The sequence below is a fragment of the Labrus mixtus genome, chromosome 23 (genome assembly GCF_963584025.1).
Source record: "Labrus mixtus chromosome 23, fLabMix1.1, whole genome shotgun sequence".
Lineage (NCBI taxonomy): Eukaryota > Metazoa > Chordata > Actinopteri > Labriformes > Labridae > Labrus > Labrus mixtus.
Genome location: NC_083634.1, coordinates 2,683,311 through 2,710,019, shown reverse-complemented (window position 1 = coordinate 2,710,019; position 26,709 = coordinate 2,683,311). Strand labels below are relative to the sequence as shown.

General features: G+C 40.3%; 2 protein-coding genes and 1 pseudogene across 3 annotated transcripts; 1 reads left to right on the top strand and 2 right to left on the bottom strand.

Annotated features, from left to right (window-relative positions):
- Window positions 1-2,166: 2,166 nt before the first annotated feature.
- Window positions 2,167-6,697, bottom strand: LOC132958776 (uncharacterized). Of its 2 annotated transcripts, none has more exons than XM_061031816.1 (6): window positions 6,592-6,697; window positions 4,163-4,257; window positions 3,701-4,042; window positions 3,453-3,569; window positions 3,285-3,313; window positions 2,167-3,172 (listed from the first exon to the last, which is right to left on the bottom strand). In XM_061031816.1, the coding sequence occupies exons 2-6, from the start codon at window positions 4,206-4,208 to the stop codon at window positions 3,050-3,052; spliced, it is 657 nt and encodes a 218-aa protein (XP_060887799.1). In that variant the 5' UTR covers window positions 4,209-4,257; window positions 6,592-6,697; the 3' UTR covers window positions 2,167-3,049. The 2 variants fall into 2 exon arrangements, with proteins under 2 accessions (XP_060887799.1, XP_060887800.1); XM_061031817.1 differs by having other exon boundaries at window positions 3,701-4,024.
- Window positions 6,698-12,833: 6,136 nt separating this feature from the next.
- LOC132958901 (uncharacterized) lies at window positions 12,834-19,316 on the bottom strand. Its single transcript, XM_061031984.1, has 6 exons — window positions 19,215-19,316; window positions 17,610-17,745; window positions 17,300-17,492; window positions 16,239-16,411; window positions 15,794-16,135; window positions 12,834-12,910 (listed from the first exon to the last, which is right to left on the bottom strand). The coding sequence occupies exons 1-6, from the start codon at window positions 19,314-19,316 to the stop codon at window positions 12,834-12,836; spliced, it is 1,023 nt and encodes a 340-aa protein (XP_060887967.1).
- A 2,965-nt stretch (window positions 19,317-22,281) lies between these two features.
- LOC132958900 (uncharacterized protein K02A2.6-like) lies at window positions 22,282-26,350 on the top strand (annotated as a pseudogene).
- The last annotated feature ends 359 nt before the right edge of the window (window positions 26,351-26,709 follow it).

Genomic DNA, 26,709 nt, shown 5'->3' with positions numbered 1-26,709 from the left:
CCATTATTTATATATGTGTGTTTTAATCATACAAACCTGTATAAACAGAAGAAAAGTACGAGACAGACAACTGTGCATCTTTTCAGTTCAGCTTCCTCCCTACATTGAGGAAGCAGAACAACGAGAGTCCATGCATGGGAGAAGCCCAGCGCCACACTGCCTCCTGCTGGCGACACTGAAGTGTTACCTGGCCATTATAGCATAAACACATTGCACACACTAACACACACAAGGAATTTAACTTCGGTGAACTGTGCTCTCTTATGTACAACAATAAACACGAATAAGCACGAATATGTACAAGACTAAATAAGAAACAGTGCAGTGGTGAGTAGTGCAAAAAGATGCTGAAGTAACATGATAATAAAATGTGACAGATGGGTTAATTTACATGAGGTAGAGTGTTCAGTATTTACATTAAAAGTGTGCGTAGATTGATCATTTAATTTAAATAATATATTTGTTTGAAGAACAGTTCTCCATTTTCTCCTCAAACTGAGAAAGTCCTCCTCACTAACAGTTTTACACCTTAGAATCTGGGAAACAGCGCCCTCTGGTGATAAAAGCCTTGAGTTGCATTTAGGTGTTTTCTTAGAACCTTATTGATGAAATGCATTTTTTATCCAACTAAAAAGTCAACCATCATACAGGGGAATAAAAATCATGTTCATCTATTGTGACTAACAAATTATGAACTGTGGCTGTAAACATCAGTCAAAACAGGCCAAAGTGGTATTGTGAAAATACATTTAAAACAATATACAGCCTACATCATGTCTGAAGTTTCTTCAGTTTGACGGTCGTAGAAGTCAAGCCATGATGAGGAAACAATGACTACATCAACTTTTCATTTCAAACAAAAGTAGTTCAGGTTCATATCACAGTTAAAAATAAATAGTTTAGCTGAAATATCAGGTGGAGGTGGAAAGGAGCTGCACCTGCTGCAGCATTGTATGGCTCTGTTTTAAATATCCACAGAGAATGGATTCACATATTTGAAGCATTTTTAACCAGACTTTAGACATTTAACACCTTTGTGTGTAGGGGCTGATATTTAAGTCTCTGTGAGCAATGACAGTAAAGCATGGGTAACCCTGCTTCACTGATGTTACCCTTAGAATCTGAAACAGGCCCCATCATCTGACCACACTAATGTTCTAACCCCATGGTTTGTTTTCTCGTTCTGTGCTGCTTATATTGAATAGGACAGCTGAAGACAGACAGGAAATGTGGGGAGGAGAGAGTGGGGGTTGACATGCAGCAAAGGGCCGAGGTGGGATTCGAACTCACGGCTACTGAGAAGAGGAGTTTAGCCTCCGTACATGGGATGTGCGACCTAACCACTGGGCCATCGGTGCCCAAATATGCAACACACAATACTGTTTTAATTCATTACTGCTAAATTAAAGCCCAGATGAGAAGTTAGGGTGAGTACGTTCATTTTTAAATTGTTAACCCAATGGGCCGATGCTAACAGGGATGCCCCTGTATTCTTCATGATGAGATCATGATTGTGCCCCACCAGGTAAAGTCATAACATGATAATATATTTGTGAATCATTGACAATGATTAATTAAAACAACTTCTGATTATGATTTCACTTGTAAGACTTGGCCAGTGGCAGTAAAGTAAAATACAGCGAGTGAGTTAGAAGACTGAGCACCACTGATGACTTGAGAAGTAATGAAGGTGGGGCAAAGTCATTAAGCCCCCATCCGCCATCAGAGAAAGAAACAGAGGCGTAATGGGGGAAGATTGTGAGGATGTGTAACTTCAGTGCTTGTGTTTAATCTGTTTGACGACCCTGTTCATGTAAGAAGTTCTATTTCATACAATTGTAATTAATATATTTGAAATGATCACTAAACGTTTAACATTCCTGTTGCAGACCTCTATCAAACTCTCATTATAGGACAATGTAGACAGTCCTCAGTGTTTGTAGTGGATCCTGTTTTACTTAAAAACAATCACACGCTTCATCTCTGAGACTAACGTTATAGTCGGTCAGTGTCTCAGCCAACAAACATGCAGCAATGGCCTACAACATTTTCACTATGAGAATTCAGCTGCAATTTTAGAAACTATTTAAATTAAAAAACACACACTGAAGTCAAAGGAGGAACAAAGGAAATCAATCTATCAATCAGTCTTTATTTGTAAAGGGTCAATTCATAAGGAATGTTATCTCAAGGCACTTTACAAAAAGAGCAGGTCTAGACCGTATTTTATTTACAAAGATCCAACATTAATCCACCATGAGCACAAAACTAAGCAACATTTAGCAAAGTTAAAATGGCAAAACAAAAGAGGCAGCAACCTTAAGTAGAACTAGACTCATGTTGAACAACCATCTGCTGACTGCAAATTAAAAAAGGGGAGTCATGGGGCGCCAGTAGCCTAGTGGTTAGTCCGTGCAGACCATATGTTGAGGCTGTGGTGCTCCAAGACGGCCTGGGTTCAAGTCCAACCTATGGATGTTATTCCCCACTCTCTCTCTCTCTCCTTGATTTCTGACTCTATCCACTGTCCTATCTTTACAATAAAGGCTTAAAAACCCCCCAAAATAAACCTTTAACATACATGGCCTTGAACTAGATAACTTCTGTGTTATCAGAGTTTATCAAAAGGATATTTTGTGATATCCAGTCTCTTACATCAGTTATGCAGCGAATGAGAATGATTGGATGCCAGCTTATTGCATTCACATGGTTCATTGGACAGATAAACCTGTGTATCGTCAGCATAACAACGATAGGATGACCATTGCATTGACAAAGAAAGGAGAGTCAGACCAAAAATGTATCCCCAACAGTTTGTTTGTGGTGTGGGGAGGATGTAGGATCATTCATCATCACAAAGAGGTTTCTATTTGATAATTATGAGGAATGAACAACGTGTTTTGCCTAGTGGTTTGCTCAGGTTCACTCTCAACATTATTTGAATTTGTCTTGTACTTCTAGCAACCACATTAAAACACACCATCACATTAATTATAAAGCATCAGTTCCTATTTTTTATTTTAGCTGCGGTTGCAGGTGCTTCCTGAGTCTATCTGGTGCCTGAATAAATACAACTCTTATCCTCTTCTCTGTCGGGGTCAGGCCTGAGGTTTCGCTCGGTTTTTGGATGAATAGTCACAGCCGAATAGATCAGGCCGTCTGCGCCAAGATTCTGTGAATAGAAGTTTTTTCAGTCACTCTTCTCACATAAGAAGACTAAATCATTTCCAGCTTGTTAAATTAAGCACTTGAATCTGCAAAGCTAGTGACACATTAAACATTACCTCGTCCTGTTGTGGGTCCTGTTCATGAGCTACATGAGGGAAACAATGTGTGGTCAACTTCAGTGTACAACATGGCACAACACTGTTTTTGATGCAGTTTTGAGAATAGGACTCTGTGGTTTTGTCTCTTATAGGGTACATTTGGAAATCTACAACAAAACTAAATACGATTACCTTTGTGAAGCCATGTGATTTTAACAGACAGACAAATGACGATCATCACCATGACAACCACCAGACCAACCAGGACCACGTTCACCAGCTTTGTCATTTCATAATTCACTTCTACAAAAAAAAGATCATTTAATTAGACTCTGTACATTTTAAGCCTATATCTCAAAGTTCTTTACCTTTTATCAGGTTCATTTGATTCCATCATCAATAAAAAGACGGACCAAACTTTAAAGGGAACTTACCTTGAACCTCTAAAAATGTTGCATCAACAATCAGTGGATTTCTGCTCACATAATATCCACAAAAATAAAGTCCAGAGTCGGACAAATCCACTTGTTTGATGTTGAGGAAGACAGTGGAGATGTTTGATGTCATGTTGAATTTTCCATCTTTGAATCCACTGCAGAATGTAGCAGGTTCAAAAGACCTAAACATATGGGAGATGCAGCGAGGCTCACTTCTGTTCAGTCTGAACCAGATGATCTGTGAGGGAACGATGGAAAAGTTGGAGCACTGCATTGTGACTTCATCACCAGACTGGACCTCCACAGTCTGAGACTTCAAACCTGAGACGGAGATCCAAACTGAAACAAACAGAAGTGTTAATCCTTAAACTGAGAAGACAGTAGGAATTCAAACTTTTCGTTTTATTTATTGTTTTAAAAGTAATGACTTCAGTTACAGGTGAGGAGTTAACCACTTACCGAGGCTGCAGAGAAGTGAAGCTGTTATCAAGATACAGTTCCTCATTGTGCTCTAGTTGTGTGTGACTGAGGTCTCTCTTTATACAACAGACCTCCTGCAAGGAAGCATATATTATGTCAAGTTAAAATGGCAGATAACCAGCACAGTTAGGACTGAAGAGCTGGAGGTGCTAGCACTGCTAACATCAGCAACACCCAGCACAACACTTTCACATCTTTTATGTGCAGACACAATCACACCGTGTTTAGCCATGTTTGTTTGTATTGTGCTTGATTTTGACAGATTTTTTAAGACTGGTTGACTTGTCCAAAGTTAAATTTGCGTTTAATGAACAGGAGTATCAGTAGCTAGGATCAGCCCTAGCTTAAAGAGACTTTCAACTTTTGGATCAGACATTAGTTTGGAGCAATTTCCAGGGTCTTTAACAAAAGTTAACTGTGGTTAAAACAGGTTCAGTTTTTACAATAAGAATGAAGAACATGTGTCTCCAGCTCATTTTCAGCTGCACGCCTTCTTCTTTTATGATGAGTAGCTTTAAAAAGCTGATTGTTGTGGTTTGAAGCTATGTGTTAAGTACATTCTAGCAAAACTCACAGCTGTACTGAGAAACTGAGTGCATGTGATAGTTCTAGTGTAGATGAATGGTGTTAAGTGGTGGTGTTTCTGTTCTGTAAATGTTCAATGAGAAAATCGTGAACCAGACTGTAGATTATCTTTCTTCCATTTATTCAGCCGTGGCCTGACAACACAACAACGTGACACCATTTAAAGTTTCTTCACTAGCTTAGGTCCTTCATATGTTTTAAATAAGATGCAAAAAGATGATATATGCTGCAAGGATCTTCAAATGAAGCAGAAATCAGGTTGTGTGATCATACACACGTTTTGTTTAGGTTATAAAAATGACCAAACCAAAAATGCCAAATTGTCAATGGCCTTCTAACTATGTGATTTGAGGTTGTTAAATGTATTGTACATAACAGCATCTCAATCAACATAAAATTCAGCTCTGGTTAATGGCTACTGCCAAAGCTCTACTACCTGGATGTAAACGAGCACAGTGGCCGGACAGCATGGTGTGGAGCGTTTCCGCAGGGGTTTGTTAACGAAAATGGAGATAAAGCTTTATGTAGATAGATAGTTTATTGTCCCAAATGGGATACTTCTATTCACAGATTAAGATAAATTTCAACGGGAGTCAGTAATTGTTATATAAGTTAAAATGGCAGATAACCAGTACAGTTAGGACTGAAGGGCTGGAGGTGCTAGCACTGCTAACATCAGCAACACCCAGCACAACACTTTGACATCTTTTATGTGCAGACACATTCAAACCGTGTTTAGCCATGATACATATAAAGTGCTTGATTTTGACAGATTTTCAAGACTGTTTGACTTGTCCAAATTTAAATTTTGCATTTAATGAACATTTAATGAATATCAGTAGCTAGGATCAGGCCTAGCTTAAAGAGACTTTCAACTTTTGGATCAGACATCTATAAGTCTTTAACAAAAGTAAAAGAAAAGGTTCAGTTTTAAAATAAGCCTAAGGGTGCTTTCAAAAGCTGGTTGTTGTGGTGTGAAGCTTTTTATTAGTACACTCACAGCTGTACTGAGAAACTGGGTGCATGTGATAGTGGTACTGTAGATGCATGGGAACTGACTTTTGCAGTGGTCTGTATGTGGTGAACATGTACAGCTCAGAGCCTGGTGGTTTGGATGGTTTGATAAGATGAAATTCATTTCCTATTTTAATTGCTGTTGCTTGCAAGTCAGACACTGGCGCATAAGCATGCAACTGCAGGCCAGTCTTTCGGTGGTTCCTCTGACAGACACAAAAAAGCCAAAGACGTTTTCTTTAAAACACAACAACCACATAGTTGTTTTTTCTATGTTTTAATATGATTCAAACTTCAACAATTTACATACTTTATTTGAAAAGCCCCCCCTTCTTAACTTTAACAACTAAACCTTGTACAGGCTGCCTGGATTTAAAAAAAACCATTTTTTTTTACTCTAATAATGTCGTACAATGTGCTATTGGTAAATGCTTTAGCTCCCCTTTCCCCACTTTTTGGTCTTTGTACTCCATGCCTCTCAAATTTACAATGGTGCACATGGACACTTCTCTGGGGTCCATCCACTTCACACATAAAAGGTTAGCATCCCAGATGCAGAGGATAGGGCATTGTATGCAGATAGAACACCAACTCTTCCCTGCCTGTGTGTCCCCCAAACAAATTCCTGCTGTCTTTTAATCAAGTTTCATTTTCAGCAAATCTAAAGCACAGTGCTGTTATGCAAGAAAAAAAATAGTACAAAGGACATCCATGTCTTTACTGGCTGCTGTAATCTTTGACCAAAGATTCAAACTTCAAAAGAAAGGAGAGAGTAGACAATGGTATATGGAGAGAAACTCTATCCTTACAGTTTGAAACCAAACAGATTTGGAAAGTCTATCTGGTTGTTGAATAAAGAACATGTGTCTCCAGCTCGTTTTCAGCTGCAGGCCTTCTTCTGCTTTTTGCTTTTGGATGAAAACTCAGCGCTGCGTAATTCACGTCCTCAGAAGCCACATTCTGTAAATCAAACACGACATGAAAAGATAAATGAAGCAGAAAACGTAAAGAAATAGACTTCAGTCAAACTTAAAGGTGCACTGTGGAGTTTTGGTAGAGAAATGTGAAAGTTGGAGAAGTGTACAGGTGGTATATATTCACAACTCTTTACACAAACTCTCCTCAGAGGAACATTTGGTCCCTGTAACACTGTTTGAAGATAAAATGCTAAGCGGGAAGTTATGGTGGTGGGCCTGCAACATTGAAAACATAACTATCCTGGTAGCTTTTTAGCTCCAAACAGGGTTCCAGGCACCCATTTTTTCCTGGGTATAAAGTTTGTGTCTTTAGTTCAGAAAATATAAAAATTGTTTCACTTTTCAAACATTCAAATTTCACTACAAAATCTACATAGTGCACCTTTAATCTAAGCCAAAAAATGTAATACCTCACTTTGCTGTGGATCCTGGTCCTCTTTACGTGCTAAATGACAGAAGCAGAACATCCTGTCAATAAACTGCTGCTTAATATTACTGTTAATACTTTGTGGTTCACAGAAAGTTTTGCATTTGCAGTCCAAATGATAGCACATAAATACCTGTTTGAGGCTTTCTGATGAGTACAACCAGAGTAAAGATGACAGCAGAGAGGAAAACAACCAGAGCACCCAGGATCATATTTAGATAGCTGTCTCTACCAATGAATGCTTCTGCGAGAGAAATTATAAGACATGTCATTATTTTGTCTAAGAATCTGTTTCCATCGATTAAAAAAAGGCAACAAAGAAATACCATCTTACCTTGAACTTTGAAGTACGTTGCACTTACAATAACTGAATTTCCTTCTGAGGTAAATCCACAGAAATAAAGTCCAGAGTGACTAAAATCCACTTGTTTCATCTTGAGAAACAGATGAGTGCTGTTGGATGTCACGTCAAAGCTGCTGTTTTGAAATTCACCAAAGAAAGAAGCTTTCTCATCGGCGTTGGACAGAGAGGAGATTTTGCTGGTGTTGAATGTGCTGTTCAGTCTGAACCAGGCTATGTGCAAGGGGAAAAGGGTGAAATTGGAGCACAGCAGTGTGACTTCTTCACCAGGTTGAGCATCCATGGTGTGAAACTCAGACACTGAGACAGACAGCCGACCTGAAGGGGGACAACATGAAAAACGATTTGTAGTTAACTGTAAGGAAGCTTAAAATGTTTGTACTAAAAAAAACAAAAAGAAACAGACTACTCAGTACTTACTGAAGAGTAAAGCTACAATCAAGGTAAGGCTCATCATTGTACGTACAGTATGAATGCACTACTGACATGTTTGTTACTCAACGGTGCCCCAGTGAAGATGGGCTCAGTGTGAAGAGGCGGAGCATCCTTTTGTCAATCCAGTTTCTCAGACTGACTTTGACAAAGATAGATCACATATTTCATTCCGTTTTTTTTATTTATTTTTTACTTCATGTGTCAGTCCTCCAGTTAATGTATCTCCCCAGCTTCACCGCTCTCCACACAGACAGTAAGAGACAGAAAGGAACACAAGATGATCCAACTACCTCAAGCTTACTAACCCCCAGTATCTGCAAAAATGCAGATACTGGGTATACTGACTACAGATACTGACTTGAAGAGGCAGAACATACTGAACTGAAATACAATCCTGGAATCTTCTGAATAACGCCTGACGACTGTTTTGCTTTGTATTCATCTACATTACAGAAGTAATCTGCAACCAAAACTGTGTCTGTAGCATCAGATCAGTATGCAGCAGTCTTCTATAAATCTCAGTGGAGGGCTTTAACTGACCAATCAGAATAAATAATCCAAATAGCTGTACAGTGATTGTTTGTATCAATCATAGCAGTTGAAATTGCACCTGCCAGATTTATGTGTGCAATGCTTAGTACATTGAGTTTTACATGACAGTGGAAATGAATGTGAACTTCACCTGCTGTGGTTTTGCTGCTGTCTGTCACCTCTTCTGAACATTCAGCCTTCAGCAGAGTGACTGCTTTGATATGAGGCCGTGCATGCGTCACCTTGCAACAGGCAAGAGAGAAGTGATTTGAGTCTGTGCAAGTGTTGGGGGTAAGGTGTGATTAGATTCTCATCCCTCTCATGTCTTCTAACCCAGTTTAAAAAGATCTTTTCAATTCATAAAAACTTTGTTTTCTTTGGGGAACATGAGGCTTTTTATGTGTTATTATGTTGCAGGAAGCTGAAGGCCGAGTTTTCTCTGGTTGAGTCCTCACTCCATTCTACAGCCTACATTGTGGAACAATTAATCACACAGACTTGCTGTATAGAAACAAGGGGGCAAATTCACTAAAAATGGATTCACTTCAAACACTCAGTTTCAAGGTTATTTGCACAAAGCATTATTGTGCTGACCCCTATAAAGTTGTCCTACTCATTCAGTTTGGGCTTGTTTTGCGTCTTGTTTTGGAGAAAATATATCTGTACCCCCACTCTCTTCAGCTGAGAAATGCACTTTCATGTCTTAAGGGAGATGATTAGATTAGAGGGGACACTTCTTCCTGTCACCTTACAGCTCACACTTCTCCACAGATTTGGTTAAAGTGTACGTGCTTTTGGTAGAGCTGAGCTTCCAACAGCCCTTGACTGATACACCAGTGATTCTAGTTGTGTCAAAGTATTATACAATTACTGAAGTTTAATTTTTAAAACCTCATTCAGAGGTGGAATTGTTTTCATGATCACCATCAAAGTTGAGAGCCTTTTTAAATACTACGGTGCAGTTACTGCCACACCTCTCAGATGACAGTAATATTTATCTCTAACTGCACTGGGGAGCTCCTGAGATCTCTTAGGTTCCTCTGGATCGTTGGTAGATAGCCTGCCTGAACAACCAACCCCCCTCCTTGTTCCCTATCCCTCTTCCTGCATCTTATCCCATCTCCCCCATCCCATTTTCAAGCCCGGAGCAGTTTTGGTAGATGGCTGTTTCGTCATGAGCCTGGATTTGCTCAAGATATCCGCCTCTTAGGCAGTTTTTTCTTGCCACTGTAACTTTTGCTAAAATGTTGCTAAAGTGTTCACGATGGATTAAGCTGGGTCTTTGTAATAGAGCAATAAGTAAGGTCTTTTACCTGCCTTTTGTAACATAATGAGTATGGTCTTTTTACCTGCTTTTTTGTAATATTTAATAACAAAGACTAAGGTCTTTTACCTGTGTCTCGAGATGACAGAATTGATTGATTGACTTGGCTGTTTGTGAATCTGATGCTTTATTGCAATTAGGTTCATTTTGTGGAGAAATGGTCACCAATGAATAATGGCTCATTAAAATACATGAAAACAGCACTGGAGCTCAAAGATGCAGTTTGTAGAACATTTAACCCTTTGTCTATTTTCTAAATCATACCTTGTCCCTTTGTGTCATTTGCACAGGGTTAAGCTGCACAATCCTTTTGTGACTAATGCCCAGAATCGCTATGTTTACGTTGGCAGGCCTGGTAGCATTGTCAACTTTTTCAGAATCAGGAGGCTTTGTCTGTATACAGGAGAACCATGTGCGTGGAGAACAAAGGAGACAGACTGCAATCATGGATCCCTTTGGAACTTGATTGCTTTTATTAATCCCTACAATACGAATACTTCATGCAAATGCAGCTATATGAACTCTAAATGTCATCTTTCAACTCCAATTCCATTCACGCTTCCCAAGTTCCCAAGTCAAGAAAGGTTGGCTATCACTCCTACTCCCACTCGGGACAGAAAAAAGCAGATAGATTTAAAATCCTGAACTAAAAGTATTACATTCTCTGCTGATTTACTTTAATCATCCTCAACATGTACTGTGACAACAATTAAGATATGTAGTCCATATACTTTATTTTTTATACCTTATGTGTTTTGATGGCTTTACCATGAGTGTAGAAAAGCTGATTGCACCCCCCTAAACAAAAGACAGTGAGATACAGTATATGGGGTTTACAGGCCTCATGGCTTTTGCAACCTCAGACGACACTGTGCGATCTCTTCCTGTCAAACAAGTGTTTCTCACTAATGCACTTCTGCAGCCAGAAGACAATGTTCCCTTTTCTGAACACTAATGCTGCATATTTCAAAATAGCATGAAAACAGCAGAATATCACATTTTACAGCCTGGTAAAAAAAAGAAGTAATATTGATAGCACATTTGTTTCTTGGCCCACGCTGTACAGGGGCGACATTTTTTACAACTCATCAACTGTTTTGATTAAACTAAGGCTGAGAGTTATTCATACATTTACACAGTTAATGGCGCTTAGTTGATTGACAGGTGGATGCGTTTTATCTTTTCGTCAGGAAGCTAAATGCTCGACTCAACTCCAGCTTTTTGCTTGTTTTAAAGATTGATCGAGAGTATGGTTGAGACAGCTTTTCCAATATGGTGGCCACCATCTTTGGGCTTCAAACACCTCTTCAGAAACCAATGGGTGATGTCACTGAGACCACATCTACGTTATATACAGTCTATATTTTGAACTTGCCTTTCTTTGAGGATCTTGCCTCTCTTTATTTTCTTGGTTGGTCTGACTTCTAAAGTAGTTCCTGACTGTGAGCTGTTGATTTACATTGATTAAGACTAGTCCTCTTTGTTTGACCTGTCCTACCTTGGAGTCTGCATTTGGGTCCTATCTCCTATTGCCTCATACACACAGCATTTCATTTCACATGTTAATATACTATCACAGTTAAAAATTCTGTTTAGAGATTGATATACTGTATGTTTTCCACATTGTATGAAGCTAGAGAGGCTCAGAATTGTTTCTTGGGAAGTTGTAATAACTTCATTCAGATTTATTTTTAAAAGCCTGTGATTTAGCTCATAGTTTGGCTGACACCACACTCTGCTGTTATTTCCTGTCAAACAAGTGAGGTGTGCTTCCCTCCAGCATAAATCCCCAACATCGTTTTTTTGGCTAAGAAGACTTTGAGCCAGACAAGCCATGCAAAAGCTCAAAGCATTGTAAAAATATATGATACAAGATCATGTCCAGCCGCCTCCTCACTCTATCTGGTGGCAGCATACAAGACATTTGGCTCCGGCTCTCTTCTTTTGGCTTTAGATCGAAATGTCACTGCTGCGTAGTTCAGTTCATCAGAGGTCACATTCTGTGAAAGAGAGTATTTACAGTCATAATGTGTTCACTTGAACTGAGTTTTATTCCCAGAAGAGACCAACATATTCTGGATCTTTAAGCAGATGGTTGTTGATCATTTATAAGACCTTTGATTTAAAAATAGTTCAACTCTCTTAAAATACTTCCAACAGTTATCAAAGCCAGAGAAATACTTAGTTTAATAGTTGTAACAGGTCGTGTCTTGTCGGGACGACAAGTTTATTGTTGCCTTGGAAACACCGGATGTTATGTCAAAGACTTCTGCAAAAGGAAGCGGGAGCTGCTACTAAAAGTTGTCGTATTGTTTCTGTATGTGCTGCTGTGATAAAAACGTCATGGAAATTATACTTGGATAAATTAACTCATCGATAAACATATTCTCTTTCTCAGGCTGGTTTCGTCCGCTTGTCTTTAGTATGGTCAACTCTGAGTCTTCGGGGCAAGTAACAGAGAGAATCACTCCCATGATTCCCCTCCAGCCTCAACATCATCTTTTATTATTGTTTTTACATGAGAGCCCCCTGGTGGCAGAATTTACATACTGTTCCTCTAAAGCATATGGACAAGAAGTATGTAACTCTATCAATACACAAATATTTTAGGAACACATCAATGAATATCATGTCATTATTCTTCAATCACAAACTGTGTTAAAGTAAATTGAGTTGTATTTCCCTCAGTGTGTCCTGGATTCTGTCTTTCTTCAGCAGCTGAGTGACAAAATAAAACATCTTGGTTAGAGGTTAGGGTTCATTGAACGTTGTCTTTGGTAAACTTAAATACCATTAATGCAATAATAAGTACATTATAACATACCTGTCTGAAGTTTCCTAATTTTAGCACCCAGACCAATGACCACCATGACAAGTAAAAGAGTCAAACCACCCAGGATCATGCTTGCCAGAGTCGCTGCTCCATCACACTCTTCAACAAGAAAGATCATCAAACTAAATTATTTAAGCTTTTAAAGATATAAGAAGTCTGTACATTATAGAAATAATAATAAAATCATACTTGTATGGTTACTGTCCGTTCTGTCCACGTCTTCATCTGACTCGTTGCTTCCTATTAAACATATTTAAAGAAGCTTAGGTCTTTAGTTGCTGTTCCATTAGACTCTTCTACAGAGACAGATCATTGCTTCAGACTCTGTTTTCCTTTTGGAGACTCCAAATTCAGCTAGCTTTTTAACATGAAGGATTTAAAATGTCAGAAGTCTGTTGAATAAAGAAAACTTTTGGAGAATATTACTTGTAGAGTTGTTGTTCATGCTGTTATGAGCGTCACTGCTGCCTATTAGAGAAGGATTTCATCTTAACTGATTTACATCAAAATATAAAAGATACAAAGTATAAAAAATACAAACTCATAAACATTGACCATACAATATCTCTCCCCACAGCAAAATGGGAAAAAGATTTATCAACAACAATAGACCATGACACCTGGAACATAATCTGCAACAATACCTTCTCAATGATAAATAAACCTAATCTCCAACTAATTCAGTATAAGATTAACCACAGAACTCATATCACACTTAAGAAAAAACATCAAATGGGACTTTCTGATACAAATAACTGCTCAGTATGCCCCCCTAACACCCTGGATGACTACATGCATGCAATCTGGCACTGCCCACCCATACAGCAATTCTGGAAACAAATCACAACTAAACTCTCTTCAATACTGAACTGCCGGGTTCCACTCTCCCCTTCACTATGCATCCTAGGAAACACTCTTTCAATCACACTTCCCAACAACCAAAAAAACACAATACTCATTGGGCTCACTGTCGCCAAGAAAGAAATCCTCCTCAAAAAGTAGAAAAAAAACTAAACACCTCAGTATGGATAGACCTCTTTGTCGAACACATCACCATGGAAAAACTTACAGCATCCATCCACAATAAAACACACCAATTTCTGACAACTTGGGAGCCAATCCTCACCTCACTACTTCCCGAACAACACAGTTCAAACCCCTGATATTCACTACCATAAATATAGACTCATACAAATACATACACACACACATTAAGACACACACACACACACACACACACACACACACACACAGGCACACAAAGACACATACACACATCCTTTTATTTTTATTTTCCTTTTTTCCTTTTTGTATAACTATCACAACTTATGTGAATTTATTTTCCTCTTACCATCAAATTTAATCTTTTTTATTACTATTATTATTATTATTATTATTATTATTATTATTATTGTCCTTAGCCACCACTTTATTATGACCTATTTATTGATTTATTTCCTCTCGCCCCCCCTTATATTCATATCATATTCATCATCATGAATTCTCATCACAGCCACTCTCATTTTTCATGAATTTCTTTTTCTTTTATTTATTTATCTTTTCTTTCTCTTTCTCCATCCAGATGATTGTCTGTTTTTCTTTGGTTGCCTTGTTTTATTCATTATTTATGTATTTTCTGTTTCTCTTATAATTACTACTGCTATCACCCCGTGCCAACAAACCATTGCTGTTTTTTTTTTTTGGTTCTTTTTACTATTATTATCATAATTACTACTGTACACCCCTGTAACAATTGCTTTAAATATTGATATTATCTCTATTATTTACCATTATTTAATATTATTTTATTATTATTATTATTTCTTTCCTTTCTCTCTCTTGCTTTATATATATATATATTTCTTTCTTTTTTATTATTATTATTTTTTTATTTTGTACTATCATTATTATTATAATTGTTCTCTTTTTCTGGTATTAGTGGTATGCTGAGGAGGGTGAAGAAGGCAAGATAATGAGAATTAAAATGATACACTAGCAAATCATAGTCAAACAATTATTATTACTACAACATGATCTGCACTATTTATATTGTCTATATATATATATATACTGTCATCAATACATAACCCAACAACACACTAAACTGGAACACAATTGATATGGTCCATTACCCACTTTTTTTTGTTCTTTTTTATTTTATCATTCCTCAGTTATTCTAGTTTTCTTCTTTCCCTTTGTTTTGAATATGCTTTCGAGCCCCTCCTGGTGCCTCCATCCTCTCAGTGATCCATCTTCAAACACTAAGGTTAAAAAAGGATACACTTCAGGACAACGATAATAATAACAAATACAAAAACATACAATCAGGTCTGGGGGTTGTTCAAGCTTTGCGGGAGGGTAGCAGTAGGCAACTCTATCAGCTGGCCCCCTCCGCAGGGTCTGGGGGCAACTGAGACAGGGGCACCCCTGCACCACACAATGACTGAAGTAATAAAAATGATAATATATATAGAAAGAAAGAGGGGACGGAAAGGAGGAAAGGGGAAAGAAGAAAAAGGAGGGAAAATAATAATAATAATAAAGAAAGAAAAGAAAAATGGAATGAAGGAAAAAAAGAAAAAAAAGAAACAAACACTTGAATTACACACACACACACACACACACACACACACACACACATACACACACACACACATACACACACACACACACACACACACACACACACACACACACACACACACACACACACACACACACACACACACACACACACACACACACACACAAGCAGGGCCCTTCAACACCCTCAACATACAAAATTGCTAAATGTTATTATTACTCCCTGCTTGCCTGTTTTGTCTCTGTCTATGCTGTGCATTGTATCATCATGTCTCCCCTGTCTCCTACATACTATTGCTCTTGTCATGTCCCTCACTCGTCTTGTATTGTTCTGCATCACCTAATTAAAAAAAAATATGTATATGTATATATATATATATATATATATATATATATATATATATATACATATAAAAAAGACAATTTGGTGAATAGAAGATGTTTTAAGATTCTTTTCTTTTCTTTTTTTAACATAAGCGGAAAAAATAACAATGCGACAATGGGAACAGAGAGAAGGAAAAAACTTTAAAATAATCTTACCTTTGATCTTTAGATGTATCGTAGTAAGAAATGGACGTCCATGTTTGTTAAATCCACAGTAATAAACTCCAGAGTCGTTTAATTCCACTGAACGGACTTTGAGAAAGATAGTAGAGGTGTTGGACCACATAGTGAATTTATGATTACTGTATCCATCACGATATGTCACTTCACTGATATGACTGGCCATAGTAGAGACACACTGGATGTTGGTTCCTTTGACAACTTTCAGCCAATATCTGACTCTTACTATTTCGTCCATGCCGGAGCACATCAGTGTGACATCATCACCAGACTGGACCTCCACAGTCTGAGACTCAGAACCTGAGACAGAGATCCAACCTGGAACAAACAAATATGAGATAAGTGGATAAGATGCATTTAATGCAGATGAATCAAACAATATTAAACATATCAATGAAGTCACAAATGATGAAACACTTACTGAGGCTGCAGAGAAGGAACGCTTTTATCAGCCCGTGGTTCATCGTTGTGCGTATGACCGTGGCTTTGAAGTGTCCGTAATTTTGAAGAGAGCAGCAGAAAAGAGAACAATAGGGCAAAGAGGAGGGGTGTTTGATGTCACTTATCCTGTTCCTGTATGTGATGTCAAACATGCTACAAGTAAAGTAAGTCAAGACACAGACATTGAGTTGTTCAGAGCTCCACCCTTTAACATGTTTCAAAAGCGCTATTTCAAATGATTCCCTCACCAAAGTACAAACATACAACACTCTGTGCACAGATAGAGAAAGCTGTTTAACTTTAAATGAAATGTACTTATCAGGAAAACATTGTCAGAAGTATGTCTTTAATATTTTGAAGTTGAAATGTGTTATAAGGACACTTTAATAGTCTGAACACTTTATAGTATTTTGTACAGTTTACTGATGGAAATATTTCCTATTGATTGGAATGTAAGCTGTACATAAACCAGGCTTATAAGAGGTTAAGATATAATGTAATAATCTGATATGAACGGGTTGATCCACTACAGATCACTGAAGTGACCTCACAGGGAGCACTTCCCCTTGGCCAACAACCTTACCAAGGTAACTTACCCTAGCTTTAGCAAACTCACACTTGGACAAGTTGATTGTCAGCTTAGCTTCAACCAGACGATCAAACAGGGCCTCAAGACGCTGAACATGAGACTCCCAAGAATCACTGAAGACCACAACATCATCCAAATAGGCAGTGCATCCTGACGACCTGCGCAAAACCCCGTTCATAAGCCGCTGGAACGTTGCTGGAGCGTTCCGCAACCCAAACGGCATGACGTTGTATGCAAACAATCCATTAGGCGTTATAAAAGTACAGATCTCTTTTGCTCTGGGTGTCAATGGTACCTGCCAGTAACCTTTCAGAAGGTCCAACTTTGTCACAAAACTGGCACTGCCTACCTCTTCCACACAATCATCAATACGAGGCAATGGGTAACAATCTGGCTTAGAGACCGCATTCACCTTCCTAAAGTCCGTACAAAATCTATCAGAACCATCATACTTAGGAACAAGTAAACACGGTGATGCCCAATGGGAGGATGCTGGTTCCGCTATCCCATTCTGCACCATATAGTCAACCTCCTTTTCCATACGTCTTCGCTTCTCTATAGGAACACGATAAAAACGCTGCTGAATAGGTTTAGCATCACCAACATCTATGTCATGCTGCACCAGGTTGGTACGTGATGGAGTGTCTGAAAACAGGGAGAGGTGAGAATTAATCAACTGAGTTACATCCTTACATTGTACCTCTGACAAACCCACCAGAAGAACCCCCAAGTCATCCAAAAAGGACGAGTTGTTCAGTTTACCCGTGACAATCTGCTCCGACGGAACAACAAAGTCTTCAGATGGGACCGTGACAGGCTTGGCGACAATACACACCGGTTTAGATCGAGACACATTCACAGATTCATCATTACCCCCCTGCTTTGCCCCGACCTCCGACTGTCGTCCACAGAACGGCTTAAGAAGGTTGACATGACACCACTGAACTTTCTTTCTCCTATTCGGTGTATGAATAAGATAGTCAACCTCAGACATTTGACTCTTAACTGTATATGGCCCACTAAACTTAGCATGGAAAGGGGAACCCACAATAGGCAACAACATCAACACTTGATCACCTGGTTCAAATTGGCGGGACTCAGCCTTGCGATCAAAAAGATCCTTCATCTTTCCCTGAGCCCCACAAAGCTTCCTTCGTGCAGTTGCACAAGCAGTATACAAACGGCACCGAAAGTCATTCACATAATCCAGAATGTTGTCAGGGGGATCAACGGTCTTCCAGTGGTCACTTAACACCGCCAAGGGACCACGTTTAGTGTGCCCAAAAACTAGCTCATTTGGCGCAAAACCAGTGCTCTCCTGACAAACTTCACGCACTGCAAGCAGAAGCCAAGGAAGACCTTCTTCCCAGTCAGCTCAGTACAATAGGCCCGTAACATTGATTTTAGGGTCTGGTGAAATCTGTCCAGAGCCCCCTGAGACTCTGGATGATAAGCACTGGAAACATTGTGTTTCACTTGAAGCTGCTTCAACACCCGAGCAAAAGTACGAGACATAAAGTTACTTCCCTGATCCGTTTGAATCACCCTTGGAACGCCAAAGGTGGAAATAAAAGTAGTCAAGGCCTTCAAAACAGGCCTCACCTTGATAGAGCACAGAGGAAATGCTGTAGGGTATCTAGTACTCTTACACATTACGGTCAACAAATAACTACTCCCACTTTTACTCTTTGGCAGAGGACCAACACAATCCACAATCAAGTACTCAAAAGGGTTCTCCACAACAGCAATCGGGCACAAAGGAGCTGGCTTGACCTTCTGATTGGGCTTTCCAGTCAGCTGACATGTATGACACATTTTACAATATGCAGATACATTCTGCTTCAACAGCGGCCAGAAGAAATGACGAAGCACACGGTCATAGGTCTTCTTAATCCCCAAATGCCCAGCAACTCCATCATGTGAGCTGCTCAACACTAATTCCCTGAATGCAGAAGGCACCACCACCTGAGTTACCTGATCAACTTTCACACTATCAACGATACGTGTCCACTTCCTGAGTAGCACACCCTCTCGAAGGAAGTAACCACTTTCCATCCCACATATTTTTTCCTCGGAACAAACCATGTGAAACAAAGACGTCAATGTGGGATCTACTACCTGCTCTGCAATTAGTTCCTCCCTACTGACAGACGTTAAAGGCAAAGGACAGAAGAAGGCTTGATCCTTGATTTCCCCCAAAATCTCACCCTCAGAACACAACAGCGAGGAATCCCACATTGTAGACACTCCACTGTGTCCTGCAGCAACACTACTCATTGCCCGAGTCACAGCACAAACAGGAAAAACAATTGGATGTTGTTTAGCACACTCATCTGGACTCTGAGAGCACTCGGGCGATGCTGTCACCACAAGAGAAGGTGGATCATCTTTCCACACTCTTGCCCCTGACAAGTCATTACCCAATATAACATCCACACCCTCCATTGGCAATGAGTTCCGCACCCCCATGACCCCTTTTACCAGATCTGAACACAGGTTAAGACGATGCAATGACACCAACAAAGGAACCAAAGAAATTCCCAGAACTGGAGTTGTCTCCCTAGTGTCTGTAGCAGAAGAAAACAGCAACACACGTTCCAAAATGAAACTCTGGGATGCCCCCGAATCCCTCAAAATACTTACAGGTTTCATCTCACCATCATTCAGAGACACAAACCCATGTGACATGAAAGGGGCATACATTTCATCAACCCCCTTTGATGACAGTTCAGGAGATGTTCCTGGCACCATTTGACTCTGCACTGATGACAGTGAAGCCACCAGACCAGCAGATTTCATATACACACTTGAATCGGCTGACTTTTGTTCCGACATGGAAATTGGACACTCCCCTTTCCAATGACCCTCATTTTTACATGAATGGCACACTTTACCTGGATCTAATCTACCATCCGTACCTGGTACACTTCTGAAACTGGCCTGAGAACCCCGATTAGCCCCAACAAACTTTCCTGGCCTAAACTTCACATTGTCCTTTACGCCCCAGCACCATTCTGAGCCACCAGCATGAGTCAACACATACTCATCTGCCAACACTGCAGCTGCTGAAGCTGTCTTAACCTTACGCTCATTGATGTGTACAGCAATGTGGTGTGGAACAGAGTCCTTAAATTGTTCCAATACAATAAGGTTACACAAATCATCATAATGATCTACCTCCGAGGCAGAACACCAGCGTGCAAAGTGAGCTGAAATATCCCGTGCAAATTTTAATTATCTAAAAAAATATACAGTAAAATCTGGTGAAGAACTTCCTTCGCTACTTCATAGAGCACAGAAGCACAGATTAAACAGAAACACACACCTGGATTGAACCCCAATGAAAAAGACTGTGCTTAGACACTTCAAATGTTTGTTTTATTTCATGTGCACACTTTATTAATTAAGTTGTTAGTTGCACTAATAAATTGTATATTGTAATCTTGACCTGCAATATTTGTGTTCCTTACATACAAAGTTTGAAAATGTATTCCTGTGTGCGCCTCTTCACTGGTATTCAGACCTTGGGCTCCAGGTGTCCTAGTCTTCTGATGTTAGTCCACCTTCAACACTTTTTTTACAGTAAGATGGGTTAAAAACAACTATGCTTTTTACCTGAATTTGATCAGATACGTTGGTAGCTATGACACACCAAATGTTTCCATAATGTTGTTTACAGTTAACGTTAAAGATAATACTTGTATTTGTAGTAGCATTTGTTTTTCAAAAACTGTTTGAGTGGAAGTTCAATAGACCTCCTTTTTGTTTCTGCGTTTACTTGAAAGTTGGACCCTGTTCCCACTGAGCTGTTAATAAGTGCATAATAAAGTATTTATTAACCTTTATAAGTAGTGTTCCCACTTTAGATCCAGTACCTGCAGAGGAGCTTTATTAACTCTTATTAAGTGCATAATAAAGTATTTATTAATCTTTATAAGTAGTGTTCCAACTTTAGATCCAGTACCTGCAGAGGAGCTTTATTAGCTCTTAATAAGTACATAATAAAGTATTTATTAATCTGTATATATGGCGGTATATAAACTGTTAATACATTTCTAATAAGAGCCTATAAGTGTCTTATAAGACATAATAAAGGTTTTAATTATGCCTCTATTAACACTTATATAGTCTTATTTGTGTTAATAAGAATCTAATAAGGTCTTATAATGTCTTATAAGTTACTTATTACCTATTAATTACAGCTCATTACAAGCACCTTAATATAAAGTGTTACCAAATAATCATTACTACACATTTAAAGCGACTCAATGCAATTTGAACAGACTTTACCTAGAATTATCTGATAAACTATACAGTAAACTCTGCTGAAGATTCTCAGGACCACAGCCAGGGACACGAGGAACAAGAATCCATTGAAAGTTTCTTGTCACCTGTCACAGATTTTCCAAAATCAAATAATCATTACTACACATTTAAAGCGACTCAATGCAATTTGAGCAGACTTTACCTTGAATTATCTAAAAAAATATACAGTAAAGTCTGCTGAAGATTCTCAGGACTACAGCCAGGGACGTGAGGAGCTATAAAGTTTCTTGTCACCTGTCACAGATATTTTAAAATAAAAGACCAAATATGACTAAAATATCGAAGCGTCTTAATGCAATTTGAGCAGACTTTACCTTGAATTATCTCAAAGACTATACTGTAAAATCTGCTGAAAAATAATCCATTGAAAGTTTCTTGTCACCTGTCACAGATTTTTCAAAATAAAAGATCAAATATGACTAAAATATCAAAGCGTCCTAATGCAGTTTGAGCAGAACTTACGTTTAATTATTTCAAAAACTATACAATAAAATCTGGTGAAAATTCACAGGACCACAGCCAGGGACACGAGGAACAAGAATCCATTAAAAGTTTCTTGTCACCTGTCACAGATTATTCAAAATAAAATAATCATTACTACACATTTAAAGCGACTCAATACAATTTGAACAGAAATTAACTTTGATTATCTCAAAAACTATACAGTAAAATCTGCTGAATATTCTCAGGACCACAGCCAGGGACATGAGGAACAAGAATCCATTGAAAGTTTCTTGTCTTTACATAGTTTTTGTTTTTTTGATAGCCGTTATTATTATGGTATGTGTTGTAACGTGAGAATGACTAGGTTATTAGTTTTCGTTTGAGTATGGGTTTTCCTATTTTCTGGTGTGTACTTGAATGTCACTCGTTTTTACCCTTGATTGCAGCACGTTGCTGTCTCGTTCATATTCTGTAACAAACTCTTTCCATTCAATATAAAGAGTGAATATCTAGACATAAAGTTGTCGACTGGTCCTTCTTAGGAGCAGAAGTTACCACATATTTTTGGCGACGAGGTAAACTGGTGTTGTAGGTCCTGCTGCCCCATTTTGTGTTGTTGTTAGCTGGAGCTAGGCTACAGTGTGCTAGTTAGCTAGGCGACTAGATGAGCAGCGGAGACGAGGAGCAGCTGAGCGGGGACGAGAGGCAGAGTGCGCAATTGGCTGAAGAGGAGCTGTGCGGGGAAGAGGAGCCTCGCATTCAGATGGCTACTTTTGGGATTATCGGGGAATTCGTGGAGGGACACGAGGACTGGACCGAGTATGAGGAGAGGTTGGGACACTTTTTCTTTGCAAATTGAATTACAGAGGAGGCTAAGAAGTGCTCTATTCTTCCGAGTGGGTATGGGGCGAAGACTTATAAGCTGATAAGGAACTTGGCCACACCGCGGAAACCGGGGGAAATTCCATATGATGAACTGGTCCAGCTCGTGGGGAACCACCACAATCCAAAGCCTTCTGTGATTGTCCAAAGGTTTAAATTTCACATTCATTTCAGGAAGCCAGGTCAGTCTGTGGCAAATTTTGTAGCTGAGCTTAGGCAGCTCTCAGAACACTGTGATTTCGGAGCGGTATTGGATGATAGGCTCCGTGACAGACTAGTATGCGGCATAAATAATGATGCTATTCAACGCCGTCTGCTGGGGGAAACCCCGCCGTTGACTTTCAAGAAAGATTTCCCAGGGGATGGAAATGGCTGCTAATAATGCTAAAGATAGCCAGTAAGGAAATGTGGGATCACAGTCAGCGGCAGTGCATCATGTCAGGAAAGAGCCTGGTAAAGCGACAAAGCGGGTGGAATGTTTTCGGTGTGGTGGTGCACATTATACAAATGACTGTAAATTTAAAGAGTCTGTCTGCCATGCATGCAGTAAAAAAGGACATTTAGCTAAAAAGTGCAGAAGTTCAAAGGGGAAAGTGAATCCTGGGCAGGGAAAACCTCATCAGGCTCAGGCATCCACGCACCACCTTGAGGGAGAAATTGAAGAGGCAGAATGTTCATACAACATGTTCGGAGTGGAAACAGATGAGGAGCCTCCTCCTACTACTACTACTCCTGCTACTGTCGCCGTTGCAGGGCAGGACATCAAGTTTGAGATTGATTCAGGGGTTACTGCATCAGTCATCAGTGAGGAGACCTACAGGAAAACATGGGGATCTAACTTGCCTCCCATCAGCCCGTCAAGGCTCAGACTCAGGACATATACAGGACAGCCAATACCTCATTTAGGGCTACTACATGTGGACATTGCTGCAGAAGGTCAAAAGGCTAGAGCCAGGCTGGTAATAGCTAAAGGCAGTGGGCCCAGTCTTTTGGGTCGTGATTGGCTAAGAAAAATCAGACTGAATTGGCATGAAATTAAGTATGCAAACACAACAAAGGACATTCTACAGCAGTACAGTGATGTTTTCAGGGATGAGCTGGGGGCACTGAAGACTTCTGCATGTAAAACTTCATGTTGACCCTGAGGCCACGCCACATTTCTTCAAGCCCAGGTCAGTTCCATATGCCATGAAAGACAAAGTTGAGGAGGAGCTGGAACGCTTGCAGAGGCAGGGCGTCATTGAGCCTGTCCAGTTTTCAAGGTGGGCAGCCCCAATTGTTCCAGTGTTAAAGGAGGACAAAACTGCGCGAATATGTGGGGACTACAAGCTCACAGTTAATCAGGTCGCTAAACTAGAGGAGTACCCAATGCCACGAGTGGATGACCTGTTCGCAACCCTTGCTGGAGGTAAGCTATTCACAAAGCTTGACATGAGCCATGCTTACCAACAGTTGCTGCTCGACGAGGATTCAAAAGAGTACGTCACAATAAACACCCACAAGGGATTATTCAAATATAACCGCTTGGTGTCCATTTTACAAAGGACAATGGACAGTTTGCTGCAGGGGATTCCGCACGTAGCAGTATATTTAGATGACATTTTGATCACCAGGGCCACAGAGCAGGAACATCTGGCTAACTTGGAGCAGGTTTTAAAGAAGCTGTCAGATGCAGGGCTGCGATTGAAACGCAGTAAATGTGTTTTCCTGGCCCCCATTGTGTCCTACCTTGGACACAAGATCACTGCTGAGGGGCTCTGCCCTCTTGAGGATAAAGTCAGAGCTATCAAGGAGGCTCCGAGCCCAAAGAGTGTCACTGAACTGAGGTCATTTTTGGGCATGGTGAATTATGGTAAATTTCTACCTGACCTCTCAAAGGTTTTGGCTCCATTGTACAAACTGCTACACACTGATACAAAGTGGCAGTGGAGCGAAGAGCAGGAGAAAGCTTTCAAGGAAGTAAAAGAACTCCTCCACTCTGCAACGGTGCTGGTCCACTATGACCCCGGTAAGGAGATAACTCTATCGTGTGATGCCTCACCCTATGGAGTTGGGGCTGTTCTATCATATGTAATGGAGGACAATTCAGAGAAGCCTCTTGGTTTTGCTTCGCGTACCCTGACAGCAGCTGAGAAGGGATAGTCACAGTTAGACAAGGAAGGTCTGGCCATTGTATTTGCAGTCAAACGTTTTCATCAGTATCTCTATGGACGTTCATTTACAATTTATACGGACCATAAACCACTGTTGAGCCTGTTCAGTGAAACCAAATGCATTCCATCGCTGGCCTCAGCCAGGATCCAGCACTGGGCTCTCACATTGTCAGCATACCAGTATACTATAGTGTACAGGGCTGGTAAGGACAAAGCAAATGCTGATGCACTGAGTCGACTTCCTTTACCAGAGACACCTGTAGCCACATATGTTCCTCCAGAGACTGTGTTTTCTTTGGAGCTGTTATCAGAGACACCTGTGAAGGTAACCCAGATAAAACAATGGACGGAGAGGGACCCAATTCTGTCCCAGGTCAAAACCTTTCTTCTACAAAGGTGGCCTGGTGTTGTGGAAAACGAGGACTTGAGGCCCTATGCTAGGCGTAAGACAGAACTGAGTCTGCAGGATGGCTGCATCTTCTGGGGGTCGAGGGTCATCGTGCCTCCCCCTGGCCATTCACAGATTGTGGAGGAACTACATGAGAGTCATCCTGGTGTGTCTCGGATGAAAAGCCTTGCAAGATCCTATATCTGGTGGCCAAAAATGGATCAGGATTTAGAAAACAAGGTCAAATCATGCACACAATGCCAGACTAATCAGAACATGACACCACCAGCCCCCTTACACCCATGGGAGTGGCCAGACCGCCCCTGATCTAGGTTACATTTAGACTTTGCAGGTCCTTTTATGGGACAGATGTTTCTTGTAATGGTGGATGCACACTCCAAGTGGATTGAAGCTCACATCATGAGCAACATCACAGCCCCCATGACTATAGACAAACTCAGGCTGTGTTTGCAGTGCACGGTTTGCCTGACGCTCTGGTCACGGATAATGGCCCAACTTTCACCAGTGAGATGTTCTGTGGATTTATGCAACAGAATGGAATTCGGCACATCCGGACCGCTCCTTTCCACCCCGCCTCAAATGGATTGGCAGAAAGGGCTGTTCAAACGGTGAAGGAGGGCCTGAAGCGGATGACAGGGGACTCTCTTAGCATACGGCTTTCACGTTTCCTGTTTACATACCGCCTCACACCTCAGACTACGACTGGATGCTCCCCGGCAGAAATGCTGATGGGTCGTAGGCCCAAATCGCGACTGGATTTGCTATGTCCAGAGATGAAAGCAAAAGTGGAGACAAAACAAGTAAAGCAGAAAGAGGGACATGATCAGCATGCACGGGAGAGACAGTTAAGACCAAATGACAGGGGGGTCTATGTGAGAAACTTCAGCAGTAACAACACCCAGAAATGGTTGCCTGGAGTTATCCTAAAAAAAAGTGGCCCAGTCTCCTGTGTAGTTAAACTGACTGATGGACGTGTTTTCCGCAGACATCAGGACCATGTGCGCCTGTGTCATGATACAGGCTCAGAAACGGACATGGAGTTGTCAGTGGTGGAACCAACTACTGTGGGAGCATGCCCACCAGTGACTCCACTGGAGGTTGAGAGACAGGCAGAGTTGTCTGTGCCCACTGGAGAGGAAGGACAGTCACACACAGACACACAGGCCCCTTTCTGGCCTGCAATGCCAGATTCACCTAAGAAACCTTCATCAGAAGTGCCTGTGGGCTCACCAAGGGTTGTGTGCAGATCGCAGCGCACACGCAAACCCCCTGATAGACTCAATGTTTGACTTGAGTGTTTTAGTTGGACTTATGTTGAACCTGCCATGTTTTTGTTGTCAGGTGTATTTCTGTGAAGAGTTATTTAGACACGGATACGTTTTAGGTTTATGCACAGTGAAAGCATCATTGTTATTGCTACATTTGGGAAATGTTTGAACTTAAAGGGGGAGGAGTGTTGTAATGTGAGTCTGATAAATAACTAGGTTATTAGTTTTTGTTTGAGTATGGGTTTTCCTATTTTCTGGTGTGTACTTGAACGTCACTCGTTTTTACCCTTGATTGCAGCACGTTGCCGTCTCGTTCATATTCTGTAACAAACTCTTTCCATTCAATATAAAGAGTGAATATCTAGACATAAAGTTGTCGA